We start from the raw sequence: 24,301 nt of genomic DNA, 5'->3' as shown, positions 1-24,301 counted from the left end.
GAAGGCACCCCGCTGCCCTGTGGAGGCTTTGCGCAGCTAACCCCGAAGCCTTTGGAGCGCAGTGCACTTTGCACACCGACCCCTCTCGCTCAATTTCCCCTCAATTTTTGGAGGGGAAAAAGTGTATCCTATAGAGCGAAAAATACGGTGTGTCAGGATGGTGGGCGAGGGAGGAAGCTGCTCTGGGGCTACCCCATGGGAAAAAACAGGCAGTGTCAGGTAGTGGGTAAACAGTCAACGGGATGGAGCCGGGTTCAGAGCCTCCCTCAGCAAGGGAGGCCTCAGGCAAACCATTCCACCAGAGCTTTCAATCTACCTCATGGGGCGCTTGGGAGATTTAAGTCACTCCACGAATGAAAAACGGCGATAAAATGTAACACAGTCCAATCAAAAGGGTCTGTTTCAAACAGTAGAGATTAATTCATCAATTAAGGTGGCCTGGGAGATCTTCCCTGCATTGCGGGGCCAGCCGTGGTCACTCAGAGCCGATCAAAATAAATTAAGGCCATGTCCGTTTAAAAACGCCCTTTTAAACAGTCCTGGTTCCACCCCTCAAAGAATCTTGGGAACTGTAGTTTGTTAAGGGTCCCAAGAGCTGTTTGGAGAGTCCCTGCCCCACAATTCCCCTCACAGAGCTACAGTTCCCAGAGTGCTCTGAGACGAGGGACTGATAATTAAATCCCCCTGGGAATTGTAGTTCCCTTAGCACCCTTGACAAACTACAGCTCCCAGAATTCTTTTAGGAAGGGGAAGCTGTGATTGTTTAAAGTGGCATGGCAGTGCTTTAAATGCAAGGGGCGAACGTGGCCTAAGTTATGGGCTCTGCCTGCTCAGGGTTCAGGGTGGGAATGGGGGGGGGGGGTTGGAAAAAGCCAGCCCAACCGGTCAGGAATCCTTACCCAGGTTCTCCACAAAGTTCTCCAGGGCGTAGTAAGCTTTGGCCATGTGACTCGTGTGGGCCAACTGGACGCCTTCCAAGTAGCGCAGAAGCAGAGGCATGATGTCATCCGAGTAACGGGCGATGTCGGGCTTGGGAGAGAGAGACAGGAGTGGAAAAACAGAGGGGAAGGTTGCTCCTTTCCCCCCCTTTTAAAGACCCACACTGGTTCTCTCAGTAACCTCAGAAACCTGATAATTTTCCTTTAAAACTGGGTGAGGGGGAATGTTAGTTATTGTGCGTCTCCAACAAATTTGACCACACTGATAAACTGCAAAAAGCAGAGAGCATTTTTTTATTTGGGGTGGTTTTTATTTTATTTTTAGCATCAGCAAATCGCTGGGATACAGAAGCACAAACTCTCAACCTATGAAATAAAAAGCTGATCTACTCTTTCATCTCAGTTTTTCAGCCAAGAGTTTTCACAATACAGTGGGACCTTGGCTGTCGAACTTAATCCGTTCCGGTAGTCCGTTCGAGTCCCGGAACCGTTCAAAAACCAAGACACTGCTTTCCGACTGGCTGCAGGATCTTCCTGCACTCAATCGGAAGCCGCGTCAGACATTCAGCTGCCAAAAAAAAATCTGCAAACTGGAAGACTTACTTCCGCATTTGTGGCGTTTGGGAGCCGATTTGTTTGGGAGCCAAGCCATCTGACAACCAAGGTACCACTGTAAATGGGCTCAGGGCTAGAATTTGCCAGTTTGTGGGCATGGGGCTGTGCCACCGTCCGAATGAAGTTTCCTCTTAAGAACGGGTGACAGGAGGCACACTCCATTGTCTCAAAAGAGAGACAGATGCCAACGGTGTCTTAAAAAGGTAAAGGGACCCCTGACCATTAGGTCCAGTCGTGGCCGACTCTGGGGTTGCGGCGCTCATCTCGCTTTATTGGCCGAGGGAGGCAGCGTACAGCTTCCGGGTCATGTGGCCAGCATGACTAAGCAGCTTCTGGTGAACCAGAGTGGCGCACGGAAACGCCGTTTACCTTCCCGCCGGAGTGGTGTCTATTTATCTACTTGCACTTTGACGTGCTTTTGAACTGCTAGGTTGGCAGGAGCAGGGACCAAGCAACGGGAGCTCACCCCGTGATGGGGATTCGAACCGCCGACCTTCTGATCGGCAAGTCCTAGGCTTTGTGATTTAACCCACAGCGCCACCCACGTCCCTAACTGTGTCTTGGGTGTGTGTAAAATTTCTTCCTGACCAGCGGTGGGCTGCTGCCCATTGGGACTGGTGGGACAGAAAGCAAAGAGACTGCCAATGGCAAGCAGAGGCGGGGCAAGAGCCGTTGACGGGCACAGCCAGAGCCAATGACAGGTGTGTGAAAAATACCTGGATTGCAGAGCCTGTTTTTCCGCTGAGACAAGGAAGAAGCAATGTCTGCTGCTTCCGGTGGTTTGTTTATTTTGCTGTACAGTGGTGCCTCGCAAGACGAAAAGAATCCGTTCTGTGATTCTCTTCGTCTAGCGGTTTTTTTGTCTTGCGAAGCAAGCCCATTGATGGATTAGCGCTATTAGCGGCTTTTAGCGGCTTATCTGCTGATCGGATCAGCTGATAAGCGGCTTAGAAAAAAGGGGGGAGGAAAAAAGCCCCGCAGGAACTCGCAAGGCATTGTCGTCTTGCGAAGCAAGCCCATAGGAAATTCGTTTTGCGAAGCACCTCCAAAACAGAAAACTCTTTTGTCTAGCGAGTTTTCCGTCTTGCGAGGCATTCGTCTTGCGGGGCACCACTGTAAATACAATAAAGCTGTTTAGATTAGACAGCATATGGACTCTGTCTTCTGCACATAGCTGTCAACCTTCCCTTTTTTTGCGGGAAATTCCCTAATTCCAGTGCCGTTTCCCGGTGCTATCCCGGATTGTTGGATATCCCGTAGACTGTCCGCGGGACAGGTGAGGCTGCTGATCCCTTATTTTCAAATCTGAAAGTTGACAGCTATGCTTCTGCAGGCTTACACACAAAGTAGCACACGCTGCGCTCGTTCTGCTACAAGTCCAGGAAGCTGAGAGCAGTGGAAGTGTACCGGACCTCTACAAGATGGAGCCAATACACAACTTCCCCTCTGCTGAGTTGCACAAGAGCCACAGGGTGCCTAAGGGGGAAGGAGCAGACAGGGCCCACCCCGCCCCACCCTACTTGCCAGGCTGGTTGGAAATAAGAAGGCTGGTAGGTGGGGGCCTGGCCATGGTGGGATACTGCCAGGAAGACGGGGGCATCAGGCAAGCCCCCAGCTGGCTCCAGCCACCGGCCGGCAGCCGGTCTCCCTTGGAACAGCATCAATTAGTGACACAAGCCTCAGATACGTTTAGAGACCCGTGCACGCTCTGTCAGCAGAGTGCGTAAATCTTCTCGCAGTAGAAGAGGCGGACAGAGAAATATGGAAGTATAATGTACAGCATTTTATTCAGCATAGTTCAGGAACAGAGGAAAACATGTCTGCTTCCCTTCGTCTCCAGCAAAACAGCAGTACAGTGGTACCTCGGGTTAAGTACTTAATTCGTTCCGGAGGTCTGTACTTAACCTGAAACTGTTCTTAACCTGAAGAACCACTTTAGCTAATGGGGCCTCCCGCTGCGCGATTTCTGCTCTCATCCTGAAGCAAAGTTCTTAAGCTGAAGCACTATTTCGGGGTTAGCGGAGTCTATAACCTGAAGCGTATGTAACCTGAAGCGTATGTAACCCGAGGTACCACTGTACAGTGGTGCCCCACAAGACGAATGCCTCGCAAGACGGAAAACTCACTAGACGAAAGAGTTTTCCGTTTTGGAGGTGCTTCGCAAAACGAATCTCCTATGGGCTCGCTTCGCAAGACGAAAATGTCTTGCGAGTTCCTGCGGGTTTTTTTTCCTCCCCCCCCCTTTTCTAAGCCGCTTATCCGCTTATCTGCTAAGCCGCTAAAAGCCGCTAATAGCGCTAATCCGCTAATCCGTCAATGGGCTTGCTTCGCAAGACGAAAAAACCGCTAGACGAAGAGACTCTCAGAACGGATTCTTTTCGTCTTGCGAGGCACCACTGTATAGCAAAAGCAACATGCAATGGAAGTTCCCAGCAGACTGTGCTGGAAGTAAACAGGCATGTGGCGCACAACAGTCATGCCTGACCCTTTTAAGGCGGAATGGAACTATATCCTAACAGGCCAAGGGAGACTGGTGGCGTCCTGCTTGCCCTGAGCTCCTCCAATCCCGGCCCCCTACCCAGTGATCCCCAAATGTGACTCACCTGCAGGTTCTCAGAGAACTGGCCCAGGGCAAAAAGGGCCGCATTGCGCACCACTTGGCTCTCGTCCGACAGCGCCCGGCACACCACTTGCAGCATGGGCTGGAGGTGCCTGAAAGGGGACGGTTAGTTCAAGGTTAGTATTGGTTTGCTCAAGTGTCAGCTGACATCTGCTTTGAGGCTCAAATACAGTGGTACCTCGGGTTAAGAACTTAATTCGTTCCGGAGGTCTGTTCTTAACCTGAAACTGTTCTTAACCTGAGGTACCACTTTAGCTAATGGGACCTTCCACTGCCTCCACACCACTACCACCGCGCGATTTCTGTTCTCCTCCTGAAGCAAAGTTCTTAACCCGAGGTACTATTTCAGGGTTAGCAGAGTCTGTAACCTGAAGCGTATGTAACCTGAGGTACCACTGTACACACACACACACACACACAGAGAGAGAGAGAGAGAGAGAGAGAGAGAGAGAGAGATGGGAGTGTCAGGAATTCAGCCTGCACTTGAGTAGGACCCTGGCAGAGACACATGCCCGACTGACATGTTCCCTCCCTCCTGGTCAATCGTTTGGGAGCTTCATAAGCTTTCTTCAGCCTGAACATCACAGCGACCGATGCCAACCGACACCAGCACACTTAGGGATCTGCAGAGTTTGCACATCATGCGCGTGACAGACCTCAGCATTTCGGCTAATCTACTTTATTTACACATAAACACACACGGAGCACTGCAACATGGCTCCCTCTCTCTCTGGCATCAGACAGCAAAGAGAGAAAAAAACCAAAGGACAATAGTCCCACTTCACGGAACACAGTAACACAAACCTCCTGTCTCCATCACTTCCCACTCTGTGGAGTCAAAACATACACCGTCATGTGATAGACAAAAATCCCATGACTGCAATCACGGAGCAGGAATTCTAACAGGGAGATCTGTGGCAGTCCAGATTCAGACAGAACAGCATTAGCACAGGGCAGGCTATCTGCATTTCAGAGGAAGAGTGAGAGGAAGCTTAAATCCCCATCACACGATTCCCTCTCCTCAAAGAATCCTGGGAACTGTAGTTTGTTAACAGTGGCAGTGAGTTCCACAGTTTAGCTGTGGACTGTGTAAAGAAGTACTTTCTAGTGAACCGTTGCATATGTACCGTTCTTTCATATGGGGTGGGCCTGTAAAAAGGTAAAAGAATATTGGGAAATAATTTATAATGAATTGGGGGGAAAAACTTTTCCAAAAAACAAACAAACCCCAGAGTCCTTTTTGTTGGGGATAATTCAGATGGAAATTCCCAGGTGTCAAAAAAGGCTATTTATGTATGCCACTACTGCGGCCCGTGTTTTGTTAACCCAAAAATGGAAAATGAGAGAGGTCCCAGCTAAAGAAGAATGGCAACTTAAACTGATGGAATATGCGCAGCTTGCAGATTTAACATATAGAATAAGAGAACAAGAAGAACATACATTTAAAGAAGATTGGAAAATGTTTATTGAATATATGGGGGGAAATTGTGTACACTTTAAAACTTTGGCAGCATTAAGATAAATTCAACAGTGTAAATAAATTTTGATGGATGTAATAATGGAATACTGAATGGTTTAGTTTATATGAAATATGCAGAGATGAACCATGGAAAGAGAAGAAGGGAAGTTTCTGATATTTTAAGGTTGTTTAAATTAATATTCTAAATTGTAAAATAGAAAATTTAATTAAAAAGTATTTATATATTAAAAAAGTATTTTCTTTTAAATGCCTGTCCTGATAAACCCCCAACGCTCAGTTTTGCTTGGGGGCCTAGCGTGTTACGAGAGAGGGAGAAAAACGTCCTTCCTTTCCCGCTCTCTCTCTGTACGCCACATGTACTGTATTTTTCGCTCCATAAGGCGCACCTGACCTTAAGACACACCTAGTTTTCAGAGGAGGAAAATGGGGGAAATATTCTGAATCAAATGTACTAAACTATTTAATAAACTACTGAAACGGTACAGAATGCTGCAGCGAGGCTCCTCACGGGGTCTCTGCCATGGGAGCATATTCACCCAGTGCTTTTCAAGCTGCACTGGCTCCCGGTGGAGTACAGGGTCAGATTTCAGGTGCTGCTTTTGACCTTTAAAGCCCTTCACGGCCTAGGACCCTCGTACCTACGGGACCCCCTCTCCTGGTATGCCCCATGGAGAGCCTCAAGGTCCATAAACAGCAACACCCTATAGGTCCCGGGCCCTAAGGAAGTCAGATTAGCTTCAACCAGAGCCAGGGCCTTTTCAACACTGGCTCCGGCCTGGTGGAACGCTCTGTCTCATGAGACCAGGGCCCTGCAGGATCCGATTTCTTTCCGCATGGCCTGTAAGACAGTGTTGTTCCGCCTGGTCTTTGGCTTGGAGCCCATTTGATTCCCTCCCTCTCTCTCTTTCTTTTTTCTTTTCCTTCTCCTCCTGCAATGAGGCTACATTTTAATATTTTAATGTTCCATTACAGTGGTGCCTCGCAAGACGAAAAGAATCCGTTCTGTGATTCTCTTCGTCTAGCGGTTTTTTCGTCTTGCGAAGCAAGCCCATTGACGGATTAGCGGATTAGCACTATTAGTGGCTTATCGGATCAGCTGATAAGCGGCTTAGCGGCTTAGAAAAAAGGGGGGGGAGGAAAAAACCCCGCAGGAACTCGCAAGACATTTTCGTCTTGCGAAGCAAGCCCATAGGAGATTCGTTTTGCGAAGCACCTCCAAAACGAAAAACTCTTTCGTCTAGCGAGTTTTCCGTCTTGCGAGGCATTCGTCTTGCGGGGCACCACTGTATTTTAATGTTGTATTTTATTTTTGTTTTTAAGTTGTAATCATTCATCTTGTTTTTATTATTGCTTGTAAGCTGCTCTGAGCCCGGCCTTGGCTGGGGAGGGCGGGGTATAAATAAAAAAATGTTGTTGTTGTTGTTGTTGTTGTTGTTGTTGTTGTTACTGGAATATCAGAGTGAGACTGAGAGGGACAGGGGCTGTATGTTTGTTTAGTGTGCATGCTCAAGGAGCCAGCGGATCAGCTGAGACGCGGGGGGATTTGCGCAATTTTTCCCTCTCCCTCATCCCGTGCCCTCCCATCCCCACCAGCCTTCCTATTTTACCTCCTGACTTTCACTGCGCTTGTGGCTCAGAGCTCGAGGTTGGGGTTTTTTTGTTGTTGTTTTTTTATAAAAATTTTTTATTAAGTTTTAACAATGCACAATATAAAAGAAAAAATACAAAGAGAAATATAAAAACAGAGCATACATACTGCAAAATACAACAATACAAACATTAAGCACAAAAAGACAAAAATACATACATTAAAAAACTAATAATAAAAAAGAAAAAACACATATAGGAAAAACACAAAAATTCCCTCTTTCTTAATTTTATATCTTAAATTCACATGTTTTCCTGACTTCCTCACATCCCCCGTTCTTGTATCCCTTTTAAAAGTTGGTTCAGCAAGTTCATAGCCCTTAGTTTGTCTATTGTTAGTTCGAGGTTGGGGTTCTTTTGCTGCTGATTGCTTAAATTTTATCTTTCCCGATCCAACCCCTCCTGTGCCCTGCCGTCCCTCTGCAGCCTCATTGCTCCGTTTAGGGAGCGCGCGGACCTTTGCTAGCTGAGGCTGCTGCAGCTGTTGCTGGCTAGGCACCGCTTTTAAAAGTGCCTGCTGGCTCTGAATCGCCTGCCTCCTCCCGGCTCTCTGTGAAGCAAGCAAAGGGAGAACCGCGCAAAGCGGGACTGAAGCCCTGTAAGTGGCTCTCGCTTTGCTTGACTGACGGGAGCCATGGCTCTGGTCCAGTGCATTCGCTCCATAAGACGCACAGGCATTTTCCCTTTCTTTTTAGAAGGAAAAAAGTGCGTCTTATGGAGCAAAAAATACAGTAATTTTCACAGAACTCTCTATCCCATCTCCTTTAACACGCCTTTTCTCTAAACCGAAAAGCCCGGCAGGCGAACCCCAACAGTTGAGAGGGAACAGCAAACACACTGCAAGAAACCAGCAGGAGCCTCAGCGGCGAGGCACCCCCCAAAAATGTCACCCCTCAGTACGTACTTGTGTCGGATGTGATCCCCGCAGCCTTCAGCCAGGACTGCCAAGCACATCAGGCCAGCTTTGCGGTGATAAGGGTTCGTGCTGAGAAGCGCCGGCTCCATCAGAGGCGTCTGGGGAAGGAGGAAGATGTGAGTTTTAAAAATACCGCCTCAAAATTCTGCCCTTTTTATTTCCAATTTCTCTTTCTCTCTCTATATATATATATTATTAGCAAAGACATACATAACAAACAAAAAGAAAAAGCATACATAAAAAATAAAAGAAAAAAAATAAAGATAAAGTAGTCTTACAACAGGCATAGACAAACTCGGCCCTCCAGATGTTTTGGGACTACAACTCCCATCATCCCTAGCTAACAGGACCAGTGGTCAGGGATGATGGGAATTGTAGTCTCAAAACTTCTGGAGGGCCGAGTTTGCCTATGCCTTTTTTACAATAATTGTCCTTAGACTGACCTAGATCTTGACTTATGTATAATGAAATTATTAAGAAATCTAAGATGTATATACTAATGCAGTTATACAATGCAATATCTAAGAAAAGAAGAATAAAACAAAAGAGAAAAAAATCATGGCTAAGTCAAAAAACAGCCTGGACAATATAAATACCTATCTATTGATAAGTAGTACTTAATATAGTTCAAACCAATGTTGGTGTTGTTTATACATTATAACTTTTGTTTTGGGTTGAATCCCTTTTCAATTTATTGCGTTGTTGACTTCCTTCCACCTCATTACGGTTTCAGTTCGAGTATTCCTCTTTTTTTACCCTGTATTTGATTAATTATCCTCATCTTGGAATGAAGAGAAAATATTTTACCATCTGCGAAATTACTCAAAACACAGCCAAGCCTTGTTGTTGGAACCTTGTTTTCCAATTCCGCTCTTAACGTTGCCAGGAACAACTCACCAGCTGGGGGAAGAGCTTCTCCGGGGGAAGGTGCAATGCCAGCATGTCCACCACCTGTTTTGAGGAGAGACAGGGACGCACATGAGAAGACGGGGGTGCTGGGAAAGAAAGGAGGGCAAGGGGTGACCCCAATAGGGGTCTCTCCTGAGAGGGCAAGGCAGGACCAGCCTCAGGAGGGAGTAGCCCAAGGCATGCTGGTAGGCCAGAGTGAGCCCAGGGAATTCTGGGATTGAACGTGGAAGAGGCACGCCGCCCACTGTAGGGAGAAGCCCAAGGCATGCTGGGAGGCCAGTGAGCCCAGGGAATTCTGGGATTGAACGTTGAAGAGGCATGCCGCCCACTGAAGGGAGAAGCCCAAGGCATGCTGGGACTTGGTCCGAAACCAAGAGGCACGTCCTTGTCAAAGAGAAGGTAAAGGTAAAGGGACCCCTGACCATTAGGCCCAGTCGTGGACGACTCTGGGGTTGCGGCACTCATCTCACTTTATTGGCCGAAGGAGCCGGCGTCCTGCTTCCGGGTCATGTGGCCAGAAAGACTAAGCCGCTTCTGGCGAACCAGAGCAGCGCACGGAAATGCCATTTACCTTCCCACCGGAGCCGTACCTATTTATCTACTTGCACTTTGACGTTCTTTCGAACTGCTAGGTTGGCAGGAGCAGGGACCGAGCAACGGGAGCTCACCCCGTCTCAGGGATTCGAACCGCTGACCTTCTGATCGGCAAGCCCTAGGCTCTGTAGTTTAACCCACAGCGCCACCCGTGTCAAAGCTGGCAGCAAATCGCATCGTCAAAGTTGGAGTTTGTTAGTACAGTGATTCCTTGGTTCTCGAACGGCTTGGCTCCCGAACAAATCGGCTCCCGAATGCCGCAAACCCAGAAGCGAGTGTTCCGGTTTGCAAACGTTTTTTGGAAGCCGAACGTCCAACGCAACTTGAGTGCAGGAAGTTCCCGCAGCCAATCGGAAGCCGCGCCTTGGTTTTCGGACAGTTCCGGGAGTCAAACTGACTCCCGGAACGGATTAAATTCGAGAATCAAGGTGCCAGTGTGCAAACATAAATCTTCGCAGACTTGGCTGAGCGTCAGGCCTAATGGGCACAGCAGCACACCCCCAGGAGGTATGGTCTCACGAATCCGTTGCCAAGACGGAAAATCCCCACCTTCCCACAGCCATCTAAAGTGTCCTCCTTTTCGGGGCTTTTTCCAAGCAATCTGAGACTATGGCCTGCCCCTGCCCTGCCCATTTCAGCTCTCTTCTGGCTCTGGGAGACCAGCAGAGAGACCAGTTTGCTGCAGCAGGAGAGGGAGACATCCATGACTCTTCACCAGCCTGTTCCATCTCTGCCTCTTGGCCTCCCTTCCTCTCCTGCTTCAGCTTCTACCTCTGATTCTGGACTTTTCTCTGCCACAGACTCTCCCAGCTCACTAAGCCCTGTCGCCTCTTCGGTTTCCAACACCTTCTCTTCCCAGTCTGCTCCCTCTTTTCCCTATGACCGCGCATTGGTCCCTTACCTTTCCCGCCCCAACCTGGCCACAGTGATCCATGCGACGGTCACCTCCAGGCTTGACTACTGTAATTCGCTCTACGCGGGGCTGCCCTTGAACCTGTCCCAGAAACTCCAGCGGGTGCAGAATGCTGCAGCGAGGTTCCTCACGGGGTCCCTGCCATGGGCGCATATTCACCCAGTGCTTTTCAAACTGCACTGGCTCCCGGTGGAGTACAGGGTCAGATTTAAGGTGCTGGTTTTGACCTTTAAAGCCCTTCACGGCCTAGGACCCTCGTACCTACGGGACCGCCTCTCCCGGTCTGCCCCACGGAGAGCCTCAAGGTCCATAAACAGCAACACCCTATAGGTCTCGGGCCCTAAGGAAGTCAGATTAGCCTCAACCAGAGCCAGGGCCTTTTCAACACTGGCTCCGGCCTGGTGGAACGCTCTGTCTCATGAGACCAGTGCCTTGCAGGATCTGATTTCTTTCCGCAGGGCCTGTAAGACAGAGTTGTTCCGCCTGGCCTTTGGCTTGGAGCCAATTTGATTCCCTCCCCCTCTTTCTTTTTCCTTTCTCCTCCTGTGATGAGGCTGAATTTTAATATTTTAATGTTTCAATATTTCAATGTTGTATTTTAATCTTGTTTTTAAGTTGTACTCATTCAACTTGTTTTTATTATTGCTTGTTAGCCGCCCTGAGCCCGGCCTTGGCTGGTGAGGGCTGGGCATAAATAAAAATTATTATTATTATTATTATTGTCGTCCCACCACCGCTCCCTGGGCTCTGAGTCCTCTTCCCTTGGGAGTTCCCCAGCTGGTGACCCCCCACCATCCTTCTGTATCCAACCAGGACACCTCAGCGGCAAAACAAGGCCAAACAGGGGGCCCGAGGGAGAAAGGGAAGCCTTATGCTCAGGAGGCAAGGCCAGGATCATGCTGGGATTGAAGAAGCCGTCACCCACGGAGGACCTGGGCTGCAAAGTGCTTGGGAGTCTGGACTTCGGCCCTGTCCTCGATGTCCTCCTCCGTCTGCTCGTCCTCCGCGTCCATCTGGCCCGGCGGCGGCTCTGCGCTCATGATGGGGAAGAGGGCGTTCAGGATGGGAGAGAGGAGCTTGTGTTTCAGGATAGCCTGGGCAGAGAGGAGGAAGGAGTGATTTTTTCCCCCTCCTTCCAATAAAGTACAGCAGAGAAGTTGTCCAAATATCAACAGTCAACCTATTAAACCTCACAATCATTTCATAATTATCGGTCTGTGTATTTCTAATAGAATAACCAAATCAGTCATTTTTGATGTACAGTGGTGCCTCGCAAGACGAAAAAACTGCTAGACGAAGAGAATCACAGAACGGATTCTTTTCCTCCTACAATGAGGCTACATTTTAATATTTTAATGTTCCATTACAGTGGTGCCTCGCAAGAAGAAAAGAATCCGTTCTGTGATTCTCTTCGTCTAGTGGTTTTTTCGTCTTGCGAAGCAAGCCCATTGGCGGATTAACGCTATTAGCGGCTTTTAGCGGCTTATCTGCTGATCAGATGAGCTAATAAGCGGCTTAGCGGCTTAGAAAAAGGGGGGGAGGGAAAAAACCCCGCAGGAACTCGCAAGGCATTGTCGTCTTGCGAAGCAAGCCCATAGGAAATTCGTTTTGCGAAGCACCTCCAAAACGGAAAACTCTTTCGTCTTGCGAGGCATTCGTCTTGCGGGGCACCACTGTAGCTGTAAAAACTACTCTGAAAACTTATTATTCCAAAAAGGAAACCTTCACCTGGTTGTAAATACCGTATTTTTCGCTCCATAAGACACACTTTCCCCCTCCTAAAAAGTAAGGGGAAATGTGTGTGCGTCTTATGGAGCGAATGCAGGCGGGAGGCAGGCGGGAAAAGCCCCCAAGAGCTGCACACACACTCCGCGCGGCTCTTGCAGGCTTTTCCCCGAGGAGGGAGAAGGGCAGCCCGTCACTGACAGGCTGTCATTCTCCCACATCCTAGAAAAGCCCGCAAGAGCCGCGCTCCCTTTAAAGAGCGCACGGCTCTTGGCTGGCTTTTGCAGGAGGTGGGGGAAAGGACAGAGGGCAGCTTAGCCGCGCACAGTCTCTTCCTGGCATGGGGAGCCTTCATCTTGCTGCCTGGAAAGGCTTCGGTGGCCATCCCAGAAGCCAGAACAGCAAGAGACTATCCCAGAAGCCGGATCCCTCTTGCTGTTCTGGCTTCTGGAATTCAGAATATTTTTTTTCTTGTTTTCCTCCTCCAAAAACTAGGTGCGTCTTGTGGTCTGGTGCGTCTTATAGAGCGAAAAATATGGTATTAAGAAGATACGGCAGGAATGAGCCTTCCTGTAAAAATAATGATGATTTAAATCAAGTCTTACTGGCGAGTGATTTAAACCAAATCCACCCTGGCCGGAAGCAGGACTGAGCCCATGCAACAGCTGTGGGTGGGACCACTCTCCTGACAATCACCTAGTATCGCCATGACGCCAGGGGATTGACAGTGTGCCAGTCCCGCCCACTGCAGGGTCAGGGTGCAGGCAAAGATCTGCTGGAAAAGTTCCCCGCATGGGTGGGAAAGGGGAGCAGGCAACCCAGGAAGAGTCGCCCCGCTCTTTCGCTCGCACTGACCTTGCCCTTGAGTTTGATGAGGAAGCTGATACAGGACAAAGCCTTCACCCGGAGGTTGTCGCCCAGTGATGGGTTGGAGGCCACCTGGGAGCGAGGAAAGAGATTTTGGTCCATGTTCCGAAGCTCAGTTCCGGCTCCAACCTGAAGGGGGAGCCAGAGCGCAGGGGAGGAAGGGGAGCCAGACCAGGCACATCCGCCCACTGACCTCCAGACAGAAGCCAACGACCGCCGAGAGATGCTGCACGATGATGGACACTTCGGTCTCCATGAGCTCGTCGAAAACCTCCATCACTTCGCCAGCGTGGGTCTAAAAAGGTTGGGGAGTCATTGATAACTTGAGGATTTAAAATGAGTATTTTAAATTGTAAACAGAAAATAAAAATTATATACAAAAAAATAAAAATAAGAAGGTTGCGGAGCGAGGAGAAACAAAGAAATAAGAGAGCTATTGAACGCCAAATGGACACACGAAGTCAAAATGTATTGCACTTTATGGCCGCAACCGGAGGATGACGGGCAGGTAAGAAACAAGCAAGCAAACAAACAATTTTGGTACACAGGTCATATGTACAAGACGAGCTCAGCTGCCTTACGCAGGGTCAGACCCCTGGGTCCAGGTAGTATCACAGTAGAAGAAGAGGAAGAGGAAGAAGAGGAGGAGGAAGAAGAAGAAATTATTTATACCCCGCCCACCCCACTCTGGGCGGCTCCCAACAGAATACTGAAAACACAAAACAGGAACGTTCAACTCGGACGAGTCTGCAATCTACTCACACTACAGTCATACCTTGGGTTACAGACGCTTCAGGTTGCGTTTTTTCAGGTTACGGACCAGCCGAAACCTGGAAGTACCGGAACGGGTTAATTCCGGGTTTTGGGGGTTGTCCATGCGCAGAAGCGCCGAATTGCAACCCGTGCGTGCGCAGACGTGCCGCTGCAGGTTGCAAATGTGCATCCCGCACGGATCACGTTCTCAACCCAAGCGTCCACTGTATTAAAAAACTGGCAATGATCTACCTGTTGTCGATGGAGCAGAGTTGTTGAGCAGACTGGTGACTGGGAGTGGCTGCCGGGACCACATAACACTGGTTCTGAGAGATCTGCATTGGCTCCCAGTACGTTTCCGAGCACAATTCAAAGTGTTGGTGCTGACCTTGAAAGCCCTAAACGGCCTTGATCCTGTATACCTGAAGGAGCGTCTACACCCCCATCGTTCTACCCGGACACTGAGGTCCAGCGCCGAGGGCCTTCTGGCGGTTCCCTCACTGCTAGAAGTGAGGTTACAGGGAACCAGGCAGAGGGCCTTCTTGGTAGTGGCGCCCGCCCTGTGGAACGCCCTCCCGTCAGATGTGAAGGAAATAAGCAGCTATCTTCTCTTTAAAAGACATCTGAAGGTAGCCCTGTTTAGGGAAGTTTTTAATATTTAATGCTGTGTTGTTTTTAACACTTGATTGGGAGCCGCCCAGAGTGGCTGGGGAAACTCAGCCAGATGGGCGGGGTATAAATAATATATTATTATTGTTGTTATTATTATTGTTATTATTGTTGTTGTTATTATTAGAAAGCCAAAAAGTTGTTGAGAAGTTGTTGGGAAGTTTTTAATGTTTGATGTTTTATTGTGTTTTTATTATTCTTTTGGGAGCCGCTGAGAATGGCTGGGGAAACCCAGCCAGGTGGGCGGGATACAAATAATAATCTCTGAAACACAGAGCAGCAAAGTGCATCTCTCTCTCTCTCTCTCTCTCTCTCTCTCTCTCACACACACACACACACACAAAACACCCACCTCATTAACAGAGATCAGTTCCCGGATGGCTGCAATCACCTTGGGCATCATGGAAGACATCAGATTCTGAGAGGGGAAGGTAGAGTAGGAGACAATCAAGAAACGAAACAGTGAATCCTTGTACAGTACACTGAAAAATAGCTAAAGAAATAGCAGCAGACCTAATGATACATTGGCAATAGATATTGGTCATAATATAGACATGGAAGCATAGGAACGATTGTGGAATATGGATATAAAATTCACAGCATGTTATGGTCTAAGAGAAAATTATATGAAAACGATATATCAGTGGTATCTAACACCGAGTAAATTAGCAAAAATGTATAAATCCAAATCAAATAAGTGTTGGGAATGTAAAGAGAAAGAAGGTACTTTTTATCCTATGTTGCAGTCTTGTAGTAAGGTTAAAGCTTACTGGGAAATGACATATAATGAATTGGAAAGGATGTTTAAAATAACATTTGTAAAAAAAACCCTAGAAGCTTTCCTTTTGGGAATTATAGGGACAGAACTACCAAAACTGTATAGAAACTTATTCATGTATGCGACTACAGCGGCAAGACTGCTACTTGCCCCAAAATGGAAAGAAGCAGAAGTCCCAGCAAAGGAAGAATGGATACAAAAACTTGTGGAATATACAGAAATGGTGAAACTTACTGGAAGAATAAGAAATCAAGACAACAAACTTTTTATAAAAGAATGGAAATGGTTTATTGAATATTTACAGATAAACTGCAAAAGAACATTGGCAGCATTATTGTAATAACCTGCAGTTTTATATATTATTGTAATAACCTGCAGTGTATATATTTTAATAAATGAGCAATTGAAATGAATTAGGATATGCAGAAGATATTACAGTGGTACCTCGCAAGACGAATGCCTCGCAAGACGAAAGAGTTTTTGGTTTTTTGAGTTGCATCGCAAGACCAATTTCCCAATGGGCTTGCTTCGCAAGACGAAAACGTCTTGCAAGTTTGTTTCCTTTTTCTTAAAACAGTTGCGACTTGACTTCGAGGAGCAACTCGTGCTTCGCAAGACGAAAAATTCGCTAGGCGAAAAAACTCGCAGAACGAATTAATTTCCGTCTTGCGAGGCACCACTGTAAATATAAATTTAAGGACCCGCAGAAAGAGGGGGGAAGGAAGTCGAGTTTTGAAATGTTAAAATGATTGTAAAATTAGTGAGATGGATAGATCTGAAAAACATCATTAATTATTATTTTTTTTAAAAAAAGAAGAAATAGCGAGGGACTCACCATCTCGTCGGAGCCCAGCACGGGAACCATGGTGCTGAGGCTTCGCAGGGAATAGTAAAGGGTGGCTGGCTGGTTGCGCTGGTTGAGCGTCTGGTGAAAGAGGCGCAGGAGTTCCTTGAAGTGCGGAGCGAACACCTCAGGATCCAGTTCCAGGGCAGAATGCAGAAGCAGCAATCCCACCTGCGGCCAGAAGGGGGTGGAAAAGTCCCTTTAGGGCTTATTACTGTATTTACTCAAGTCTCATGCGCCATTGAATCTAATGCGCGACTCCGTTTTCAGAACCTTGAATCCCCCCCAAAAAAAGTATTTGCTGGTGAATGCAAACGTGCCGTCGAACCTAATGTGCGCCTTAATTTTTGCATAATTTGGCAGGGAAAGGTGTGCGTTAGATTCAAGTAAATATGGTATTATTATTTTACGGAAATCTGAGAGCCGCAAGGAAGAAGAAGAAGAAGAAGAAGAAGAAGAAGAAGAAGAAGAAGAAGAAGAGGAGGAGGAGGAGTTTGGATTTGATATCCCGCCTTTCACTCCCTTTAAGGAGTCTCAAAGCGGCTAACATTCTCCTTTCCCTTCCTCCCCCATAACAAACACTCTGTGAGGTGAGTGGGGCTGAGAGACTTCAGAGAAGTGTGACTGGCCCAAGGTCACCCAGCAGCTGCATGTGGAAGAGCGGGGAATCGAACCCGGTTCACCAGATTACGAGTCCACCTCTCTTAACCACTACACCACACCGGCTCTCCAATGCCTCAATTCTACAGTGGGGTTTTTTCCCCGCTCAAAGGATACTTGATTCTTATTTTTACTACATTTTCATAGCCATCCTGTAACAGAAGCACTCCAAGCAGCTCCACAGGGAAAAAAGACACATAGAACATTAAATTTATGAAACAATAAAGTATACATTTTATTTTAAATGCCATTTTTTAAAAAAAGACAACACTAAATCTGTGCCGATGTTTTCCCCATAGTCTACACCCACACTCACATACATATAGAGTGGTACCTCGGGTTAAGTACTTCATTCGTTCTGGAGGTCCATTCTTAACCTGAAACTGTTCTTAACCTGAAGCACCAATTTGGCTAATGGGGCCTCCTGCTACCGCTGCCGCACAATTTCTGTTCTCACCCTGAAGCAAAGTTCTTAACCCGAGGTACTATTTCTGGGTTAACGGAGTCTGTAACCTGAAGCGTATGTAACCCGAGGTACCACTGTACATGCAACTTGTTTTTAATGTTTGCTTTTATAGGTTTTCCTAATCGATATTCTAGACTGTATTCTGTAAAGCGCTTAAGAGACCTCTTGCATTTGACCAAGCGGCCCCCAAATTTTGTGAAATAAACCAGCATAAAGAGGTTAGCAGAGCGCAACCTGCCTACAAGCCACGGCTGTCTCCGCCAGGTCCAAACCGCAGCTGGGGGACCAAGCTGAGAGAAGGGAAGCAAGACCCCTTGAAACCCCCCCCCCCGTACCTCACACTGGGTGGGGTCCTGTGAGCGCGCCCCCCGCTGGATGACCTGGAGCATCTGCGGCCACTTCTCCAGCCTCTCGTTCTTCAGAATGACAGCAGCCAGCTGGGCCAGACCTAGAGAGACCTTATGGCTGGAAAAGAAGATATTTGGAAAAGGGAGGGGAGAAGAGAGGCTGAGAATGCTGCAGCCAGACTGGGAGCTGGGGACTGGGAGCGGCCGTCGAGACCACATAACACCGGTCCTGAAAGACCACATTGGCTCCCAGTACGTTTCCGAGCACAAAGTATTGGTGCTGACCTTGAAAGCCCTAAACGGCCTCTGTCCTGTATACCTGAAGGAGCGTCTCCACCCCCATCATTCAGCCCAGACACCGAGGTCCAGTGCCGAGGGCCTTCTGGAGGTTCCCTCCCTGTGAGAAGTGAGGTTACAGGGAACCAGTCAGAGGGCCTTCTCGGTAGTGGCACCCGCCCTGTGGAACGCCCTCCCACCAGATGTCAAGGAAATAAGCAACTATCTGACTTTTAGAAGACATCTGAAGGCAGCCCTGTTTAGGGAAGCTTTTAATGTTTAACAGACTATTGTATTTTAATATTTTGTTGGAAGCTGCCCAGAGTGGCTGGGGAATAAATAATTATAATTACAATACTTATTATATTATATATGAACACTCACTCTGTTTCTTTCTGCAGCGTGGACAGTACCAGCGTCTTTAGCCTGGAAGAGAGAAGATTTCAGAGTCGGGGTTAAATTTTACCTTGGGAATGGGAGTGAGTTAGAATCATAGAATCATAGAGTTGGAAGAGACCACAAGGGCCATTGAGTCCAACCCCCTGCCAAGCAGGAAACACCATCAGAGCACTCCTGACATATGGTTGTCAAGCCTCTGCTTAAAGACCTCCAAAGTAGGAGACTCCACCACACTCCTTGGCAGCAAATTCCACTGTCGAACAGCTCTTACTGTCAGGAAGTTCTTCCTAATGTTTAGGTGGAATCTTCTTTCTTGTAGTTTGGATCCATTGCTCCGTGTCCGCTTCTCTGGAGCAGCAGAAAACAACCTTTCTCCCTCCTCTATGTGACATCCTTTTATATATTTGAGTTGTGAACCAAGAGCTGCTCCAAGTCAACCCCCTGCCTGTCTTTCCCTTCTACACCCCCCAGAATGCCTTCCTCATCCAGACTTACATGTCTTGGTCAGCCGCACTGATCTTCCGCCAGTGTTTGGTTAGACGCCTTCTCACCAACACAGCGGCAAACTGCCGGATCTGGGGGTGGAGGAGACAAGAGGCAAATGGGAGAGGCCGGTGAGGACACAGGAGGAAGGGCGGTGTGGTGTGCAGACTGGCTCGCCCCCAAGAGCCACGCTCCCTTTAAAGAGCTGCGCAGAGCGTGTGTGCGGCTCTTGGGGGCTTTTCTGTGAGGTGGGAGAAGGGACTGACGGTTATGTACGCTACAACAGCAGCAAGAATACTCATTGCAAAGTATTGGAAGACACAAGATCTACCCACTCTGGAAGAATGGCAGATTGAAGGTGATAGACTACATGGGACTGGCTGAAATGACTGGCAGAATCCGAGACCAGGGGAAAGAGACGGCGGAAGAAGATTGGAAGAAATTTAAGATCTATTTTAAGAGACATTGTAAAATTAATGAGTGTTAAACTGTTGCGGCTATAGAAGCAAGCGGATTACAGCTGTAAAGATTAGGTTAAAGGAAAAGAAAGGATTACAATTAGATTAAATTAAGGGTGAGGATTTGCGGAACTAAATATTTGAAATTGGAATGTAGAAAGGGGAGGTATGAGGAGGTCGGTGAAGTAAGTTTTAAGAGAATAAGGTTTTGAAATTATATTTGTTTGTCTTTGTGCGTGTTTGTTTGTATTGTGTTTGATTTTATAATTTGTGAAAACTTAATAAATATCTTTTTAAAAAATAATAAAATAAAAAAGAGAGAAGGGACTGACGGTCTGCCCTTGTCCCTCGTCGGGGAAAAGCCCCCAAGAGCCGCACACATGCTCCGCGCGGCTCTTTAAAGGGAGCGCTGAGCAGAGCCTCCCACCTGCATTCGCTCCGTAAGATGCACACACATTTCCCCTTACTTTTTAGGAGGGGAAAAGTGCGTCTTATAGAGCGAAAAATACGGTACTTAACCTGTGGCCTTCCGGGTGTTGTTGGACTCCCATGACCGCCAGCCAGCACACCCAACAGTTGGAGGTGGGGAGTTTGTAGTCCACGAAGGTACCCCCAGATTCCCCATCCCTGGGCTAAGCCCTGCAGGGTCTTACCTGCGGATTCTGAGAGCTGGACATCACCTGACAGAGGTGGGACAGTGCCAAAGGATGCTTCAGGGCCTCTTTCAACTGGGCTGTAGCCTGAGGAGGAAGAATGACAGAGTCGGAAGGGATCCCGAGGGTCATCTAGTCCAACCCGCTGCAAAATCCTGCCCACCGCCATCCCTGGGGGACTCGAACCACCAAAGTTTTGGTCAACAGCCTGATGCACTGACCCACTGCGTCACGACCCAAAGCTTCAGTTCAGTCACTGCAGAGTATAGCCGCGCCGTTTCTCTCTTTTCATATATAAATTTTTTATTACATTTTCAGTTTCACAATTTAGAATACTCCTTTAAGCATCCTTAAAATATCAGTGACTTCCCTTCTTCTCCTTCCATGGTTCATTTTGCATATCACAAACCCCTGCATATTTTACCTAAACTAAACCATTCAGTATTCCATCGTTACATCCATCAAAACGTAATCGACACCGTTGAGTTTATCTCAATGCTGCCAACATTTTCAAGTTTACACAGTTATTTCCCATATATCCTGTGAACCGCCCTGAGACCTCTGGGTGTAGGGCGGTATATAAATTTAATAAATAAGTAATAATATATTAAATAAACGTTTTCCAATCTTCTCTAAACGTATGTTCTTCTTCTTGTGCTCTTATTCTATATGTTAAGTCCGTGAGCTGTGCATCTTCCATCAGCTTAAGTTGCTATTCTTCTTTAGTTGGGACCTCACTTGTTTTCCATTTTGGGGCTAACAAAACATGGGGCGCAGTAGTGGCATACATAAATAACCATGCCATTTTATTTCTCATGCAGCATGGGTTTCTGCTATACCCAGAGGGACAGGATGCCCTAAACTGGTCCTAAAACCTTTTTTCTTTTTTTTAAATAAAAAGTCAATAAATAAATGCTTCTATGCAAAGGAATTTGTATTTCACAACAGCTCCGAAGGGGCAGCTGCTGCGATTTGCCATTTTACAAAGAGCATGACTGAGGCAGTCAGCCACTGGCAACTCCTGAGTCCATAGACAAGGAGCGGTTTCAGATCTAGGGGTCCTAAGGTAAGGCTAGTAAAGGTAAAGGGACCCCTGACCATCAGGTCCAGCCACGGACGACTCTGGGGTTGTGGCGCTCATCTCGCTTTATTGGCTGAGGGAGCCGGCATACAGCTTCCGGGTCATGTGGCCAGCATGACTAAGCTGCTTCTGGCGAACCAGAGCAGCGCATGGAAATGCCGTTTACCTTCCCGCCGGAGCGGTACCTATTTATCTACTTGCACTTTGATGTGCTTTCAAACTGCTAGGTTGGCAGAAGCAGGGACCGAGCAACGGGAGCTCACCCCATCACGGGGATTCGAACCGCCAACCTTCTGATCAGCAAGTTAGCCTAGGCTCTGTGGTTTAAGCCACAGCGCCACCCACGTCCCTTAAGGTAAGACTACCCACCAGCAAAATTTCTTCAAAAAGAGTGGGAAAAATTTATGTCGTATATAGGAAAGATAAGATGAAATAGTGAAACCAGTAGAATTGGGAATGAACCTCATAACGGGAACGATTAAGAAAAGTGATGGATAATGAAAATAATATGAAGCAAAATGTATAAGGAGATTAATATAACTAACAATAGTTGTAAATACATGCAGACAGACAACAAGAATTGTATAAACAGGAGGATTTATTTGTTTATGGCTATACTACGGACAAATATGGAAAATGAATAATATACAAAATGGATGAAAATAATGCGATAAAATTATATGTGATATAAAAAACCAGAAGGAAGGAGGGAAGTCTGCACTTAGGAGCAAGTATAAATGTAAAATAAAACGCATTATGTGTATGTGGAGTATGTAACCGGAAAACTAATAAAGATTATTTGGAGGGGGGGAAATTTCCCCTGCCTATTGTACTAACTGACTTGGAGAAGGAGAATTGGGATATCCTGTGAGGGCCGACCCCCCCATAAGACCAGTCTCTATCTCAGACGCCTCTCTCAGAACAATTAAACAGAAGGAAGTTGAACGTAGGGAGATCCAGGACAGATAAAATAAAACCCTTCTTTGCACAGCGAATTGTTAAACAATGGAACTCCCTCCCACAAGACAAGAGGCAGTCATGGCCTCCAACTTGGATGGATTTAAAAGAGGATGAGGCAAATTCACAGAGAAGGGCTACTTAGCCACAGTGGCTATGCTCTGCTGCCACAGAGTCAGCAAGGCTTCCGAATACCAGTTGGAAACCGCAGGAGAAGAGAGGTGTCTTGCGTTCAAATCCTGCTTGCGTGTTTAAGGCATCCAAGTTGGCCATTTTGAGAACGGGATGCTGGACTCGATGGGCCACTGGCCTGATCCAGTAGAGCCATTACAGTGGTACCTCTGGATATGAACGGGATCCGTTCCGGAGCCCCGTTCGCATCCTGAAGCGAACGCAACTCCGGTCCGTGCGTCTGCGTGTGTCGCGATTCACCGCTTCCGCGCATGACATCATTTTGAGCGTCTGCTGCGCATGCCCGAGCGGCAAAAGCCGGAAGTAACGCGTTCAGTTACTTCGGGGTCGCTGCAGAGCGCAACCCGAAAGCGCTCAACCTGAAGCAACTTCAACCCGAGGTATGACTGTATTACGCATCCCCCCAAATCAGTTCTCTGCATCTTGCTGGACCTCAACGTACAACTCCCAATCCAAAACCTTGCCCTCCCCTATTTATTAGCATTTTGCCCCATTCCTATCCTGCTTAATATTATTATTATTATTATTGAGTTTATATACCGCCGTGTACCCAAAGAACTCAGGGATGTAATAAATAATAATAATAATAATAATAATAATAATAATAATAGTAATGATAATAATTTATTTATACCCTGCCCATTTGGCTGGGTTTCCCCAGCCACTCTGGGTGGCGCCCAGAGATTAAAAGCACATTAAAAGATTAAAAACACATTAAAACATCAGTCATTAAAAACTTCCCTAAACAGGGAAGATCACAACATATATAATCAGAATAAAAACAACAACCCAAAAACACTCCCTGCCCCCCCCAGAAAAGAGCCACATTTTAAAAGGGTATAATTTATGCCCACATGGTCCGCTAAGCAGCTTACAAGCGCAGATACCAGTTGCGCAAACATCCGTAATCAAAGCATGCGAATTAAAACCTCATTAGAGATTGCATAGCAGCGCCCACTATCTGTGCTTTCCAGAAACATCTGAAAACATTAAATTTTTTTTTTTGCCTGGACGAGTTTTCCCAGCCGGGTGAGGTGGTCCCTCAGGGTTCATTTCCCAATAGCTCTTAAAATGAGACCTCCAGGTCTTTCCTATTTCTAAGGCTATTATTTTGGTGGCCCCTTGAGAGAGAGAGATGCAAAAATAACAACAGGCGATTCATAAATCGCACTATATTAATACTTTTAATTTATTTTCTAAGACTTGGGTTGCTCCAAGCCCTGACCACTCACATGCCCCCCTGGATTTCACATATCCTGCTTCCCCTGAAATGCTTTGATCCTGATGCTTTTTCAAACCCAGCCGCCCCACACTTTCCTGCCCCGCTCTACCTGTTGGATGACGGCATTGTCAGGCTGCAGCAAATCTGACAGCATCTTCTCCAGCTCCTCAGTTGCCATTGTGCTGGGAGGCGAAGGAGATAGAAATATATAGAAGGGGAAATAAAAAAAATAATAAAGTTACAGGGGGAAAGGAGGAGCCCCACTGAAAAGTGGGGCAGGGAGACCCCTGGCTTGTATGGGGAGGGGAAGCCCCACGAGGGATGGAGAGACTGGAGGAGGGGGAGATATCTGGCCCCCCCACCCCCCAAAAAGAGAGAGAAATGGGGGGAGAAGGCTCAGCCCCACAGGCGAAGGGAGGAAGCTGCCAGGCGAAGCCCAAGTAGCTGTTGGTTACAGAACTCCCAGCACATGTGGAGCAGACAAGGCGGCCGCTTCCGGGGGACAGAGGGGCTCCGCCACGCGTGCTTCCGGCGCCTCGGGCTCCCCCTGCTGTCCTGGGAGGACCTACTGGCCACCCTCTGCTCTGAATCTGGGGGTGGGTGGCTGTTTTTTTTACACGTGTATGTTTTCAACTGTTTATGAAATATACTCAGAGTTGAGACTGGGTTTTATGCTCTTTATTCAGCTCATAGCAGTGAGGAATGGGAGTTCCCCCGAAATGTCTGCTTTATATCCATTATTTAACACAATGGGCCACACGTGATTGGCTAATTCTGGGATTCTCCTGTAGGCCAATCAGATTGGGGTTGGGGTTGGGACTGGAGTTGGATTGGGTGGC

General features: G+C 47.4%; 1 protein-coding gene across 1 annotated transcript in view; it reads right to left on the bottom strand.

Annotated features, from left to right (window-relative positions):
- Nucleotides 1-23,961, bottom strand: part of IPO4 (importin 4) — a 51,575-nt gene extending 27,614 nt beyond the window's left edge. Inside the window, exons 1-15 of the mRNA XM_083472523.1 lie at nt 23,869-23,961; nt 23,572-23,644; nt 20,011-20,097; nt 18,912-18,991; nt 18,402-18,443; nt 17,730-17,859; nt 16,260-16,439; nt 14,999-15,064; nt 13,418-13,519; nt 13,213-13,296; nt 11,565-11,726; nt 9,114-9,167; nt 8,205-8,314; nt 4,157-4,265; nt 900-1,029 (exon numbers count right to left, since the gene is read on the bottom strand). Coding sequence (XP_083328649.1) covers nt 900-1,029; nt 4,157-4,265; nt 8,205-8,314; nt 9,114-9,167; nt 11,565-11,726; nt 13,213-13,296; nt 13,418-13,519; nt 14,999-15,064; nt 16,260-16,439; nt 17,730-17,859; nt 18,402-18,443; nt 18,912-18,991; nt 20,011-20,097; nt 23,572-23,644; nt 23,869-23,933 — 1,474 coding nt within the window. The 5' untranslated portion in view covers nt 23,934-23,961. The remainder of the gene's footprint in view (nt 1-899; nt 1,030-4,156; nt 4,266-8,204; nt 8,315-9,113; nt 9,168-11,564; nt 11,727-13,212; nt 13,297-13,417; nt 13,520-14,998; nt 15,065-16,259; nt 16,440-17,729; nt 17,860-18,401; nt 18,444-18,911; nt 18,992-20,010; nt 20,098-23,571; nt 23,645-23,868) is intronic.
- Between the last annotated feature and the right edge of the window lie 340 nt (nt 23,962-24,301).

Source organism: Podarcis liolepis (assembly GCF_965112155.1).
Source record: "Podarcis liolepis genome assembly, chromosome: 13".
Taxonomy (NCBI): domain Eukaryota; kingdom Metazoa; phylum Chordata; class Lepidosauria; order Squamata; family Lacertidae; genus Podarcis; species Podarcis liolepis.
Note: the sequence above shows the minus strand (reverse complement) of the source record. Positions and strands in the feature narration are given on the sequence as shown.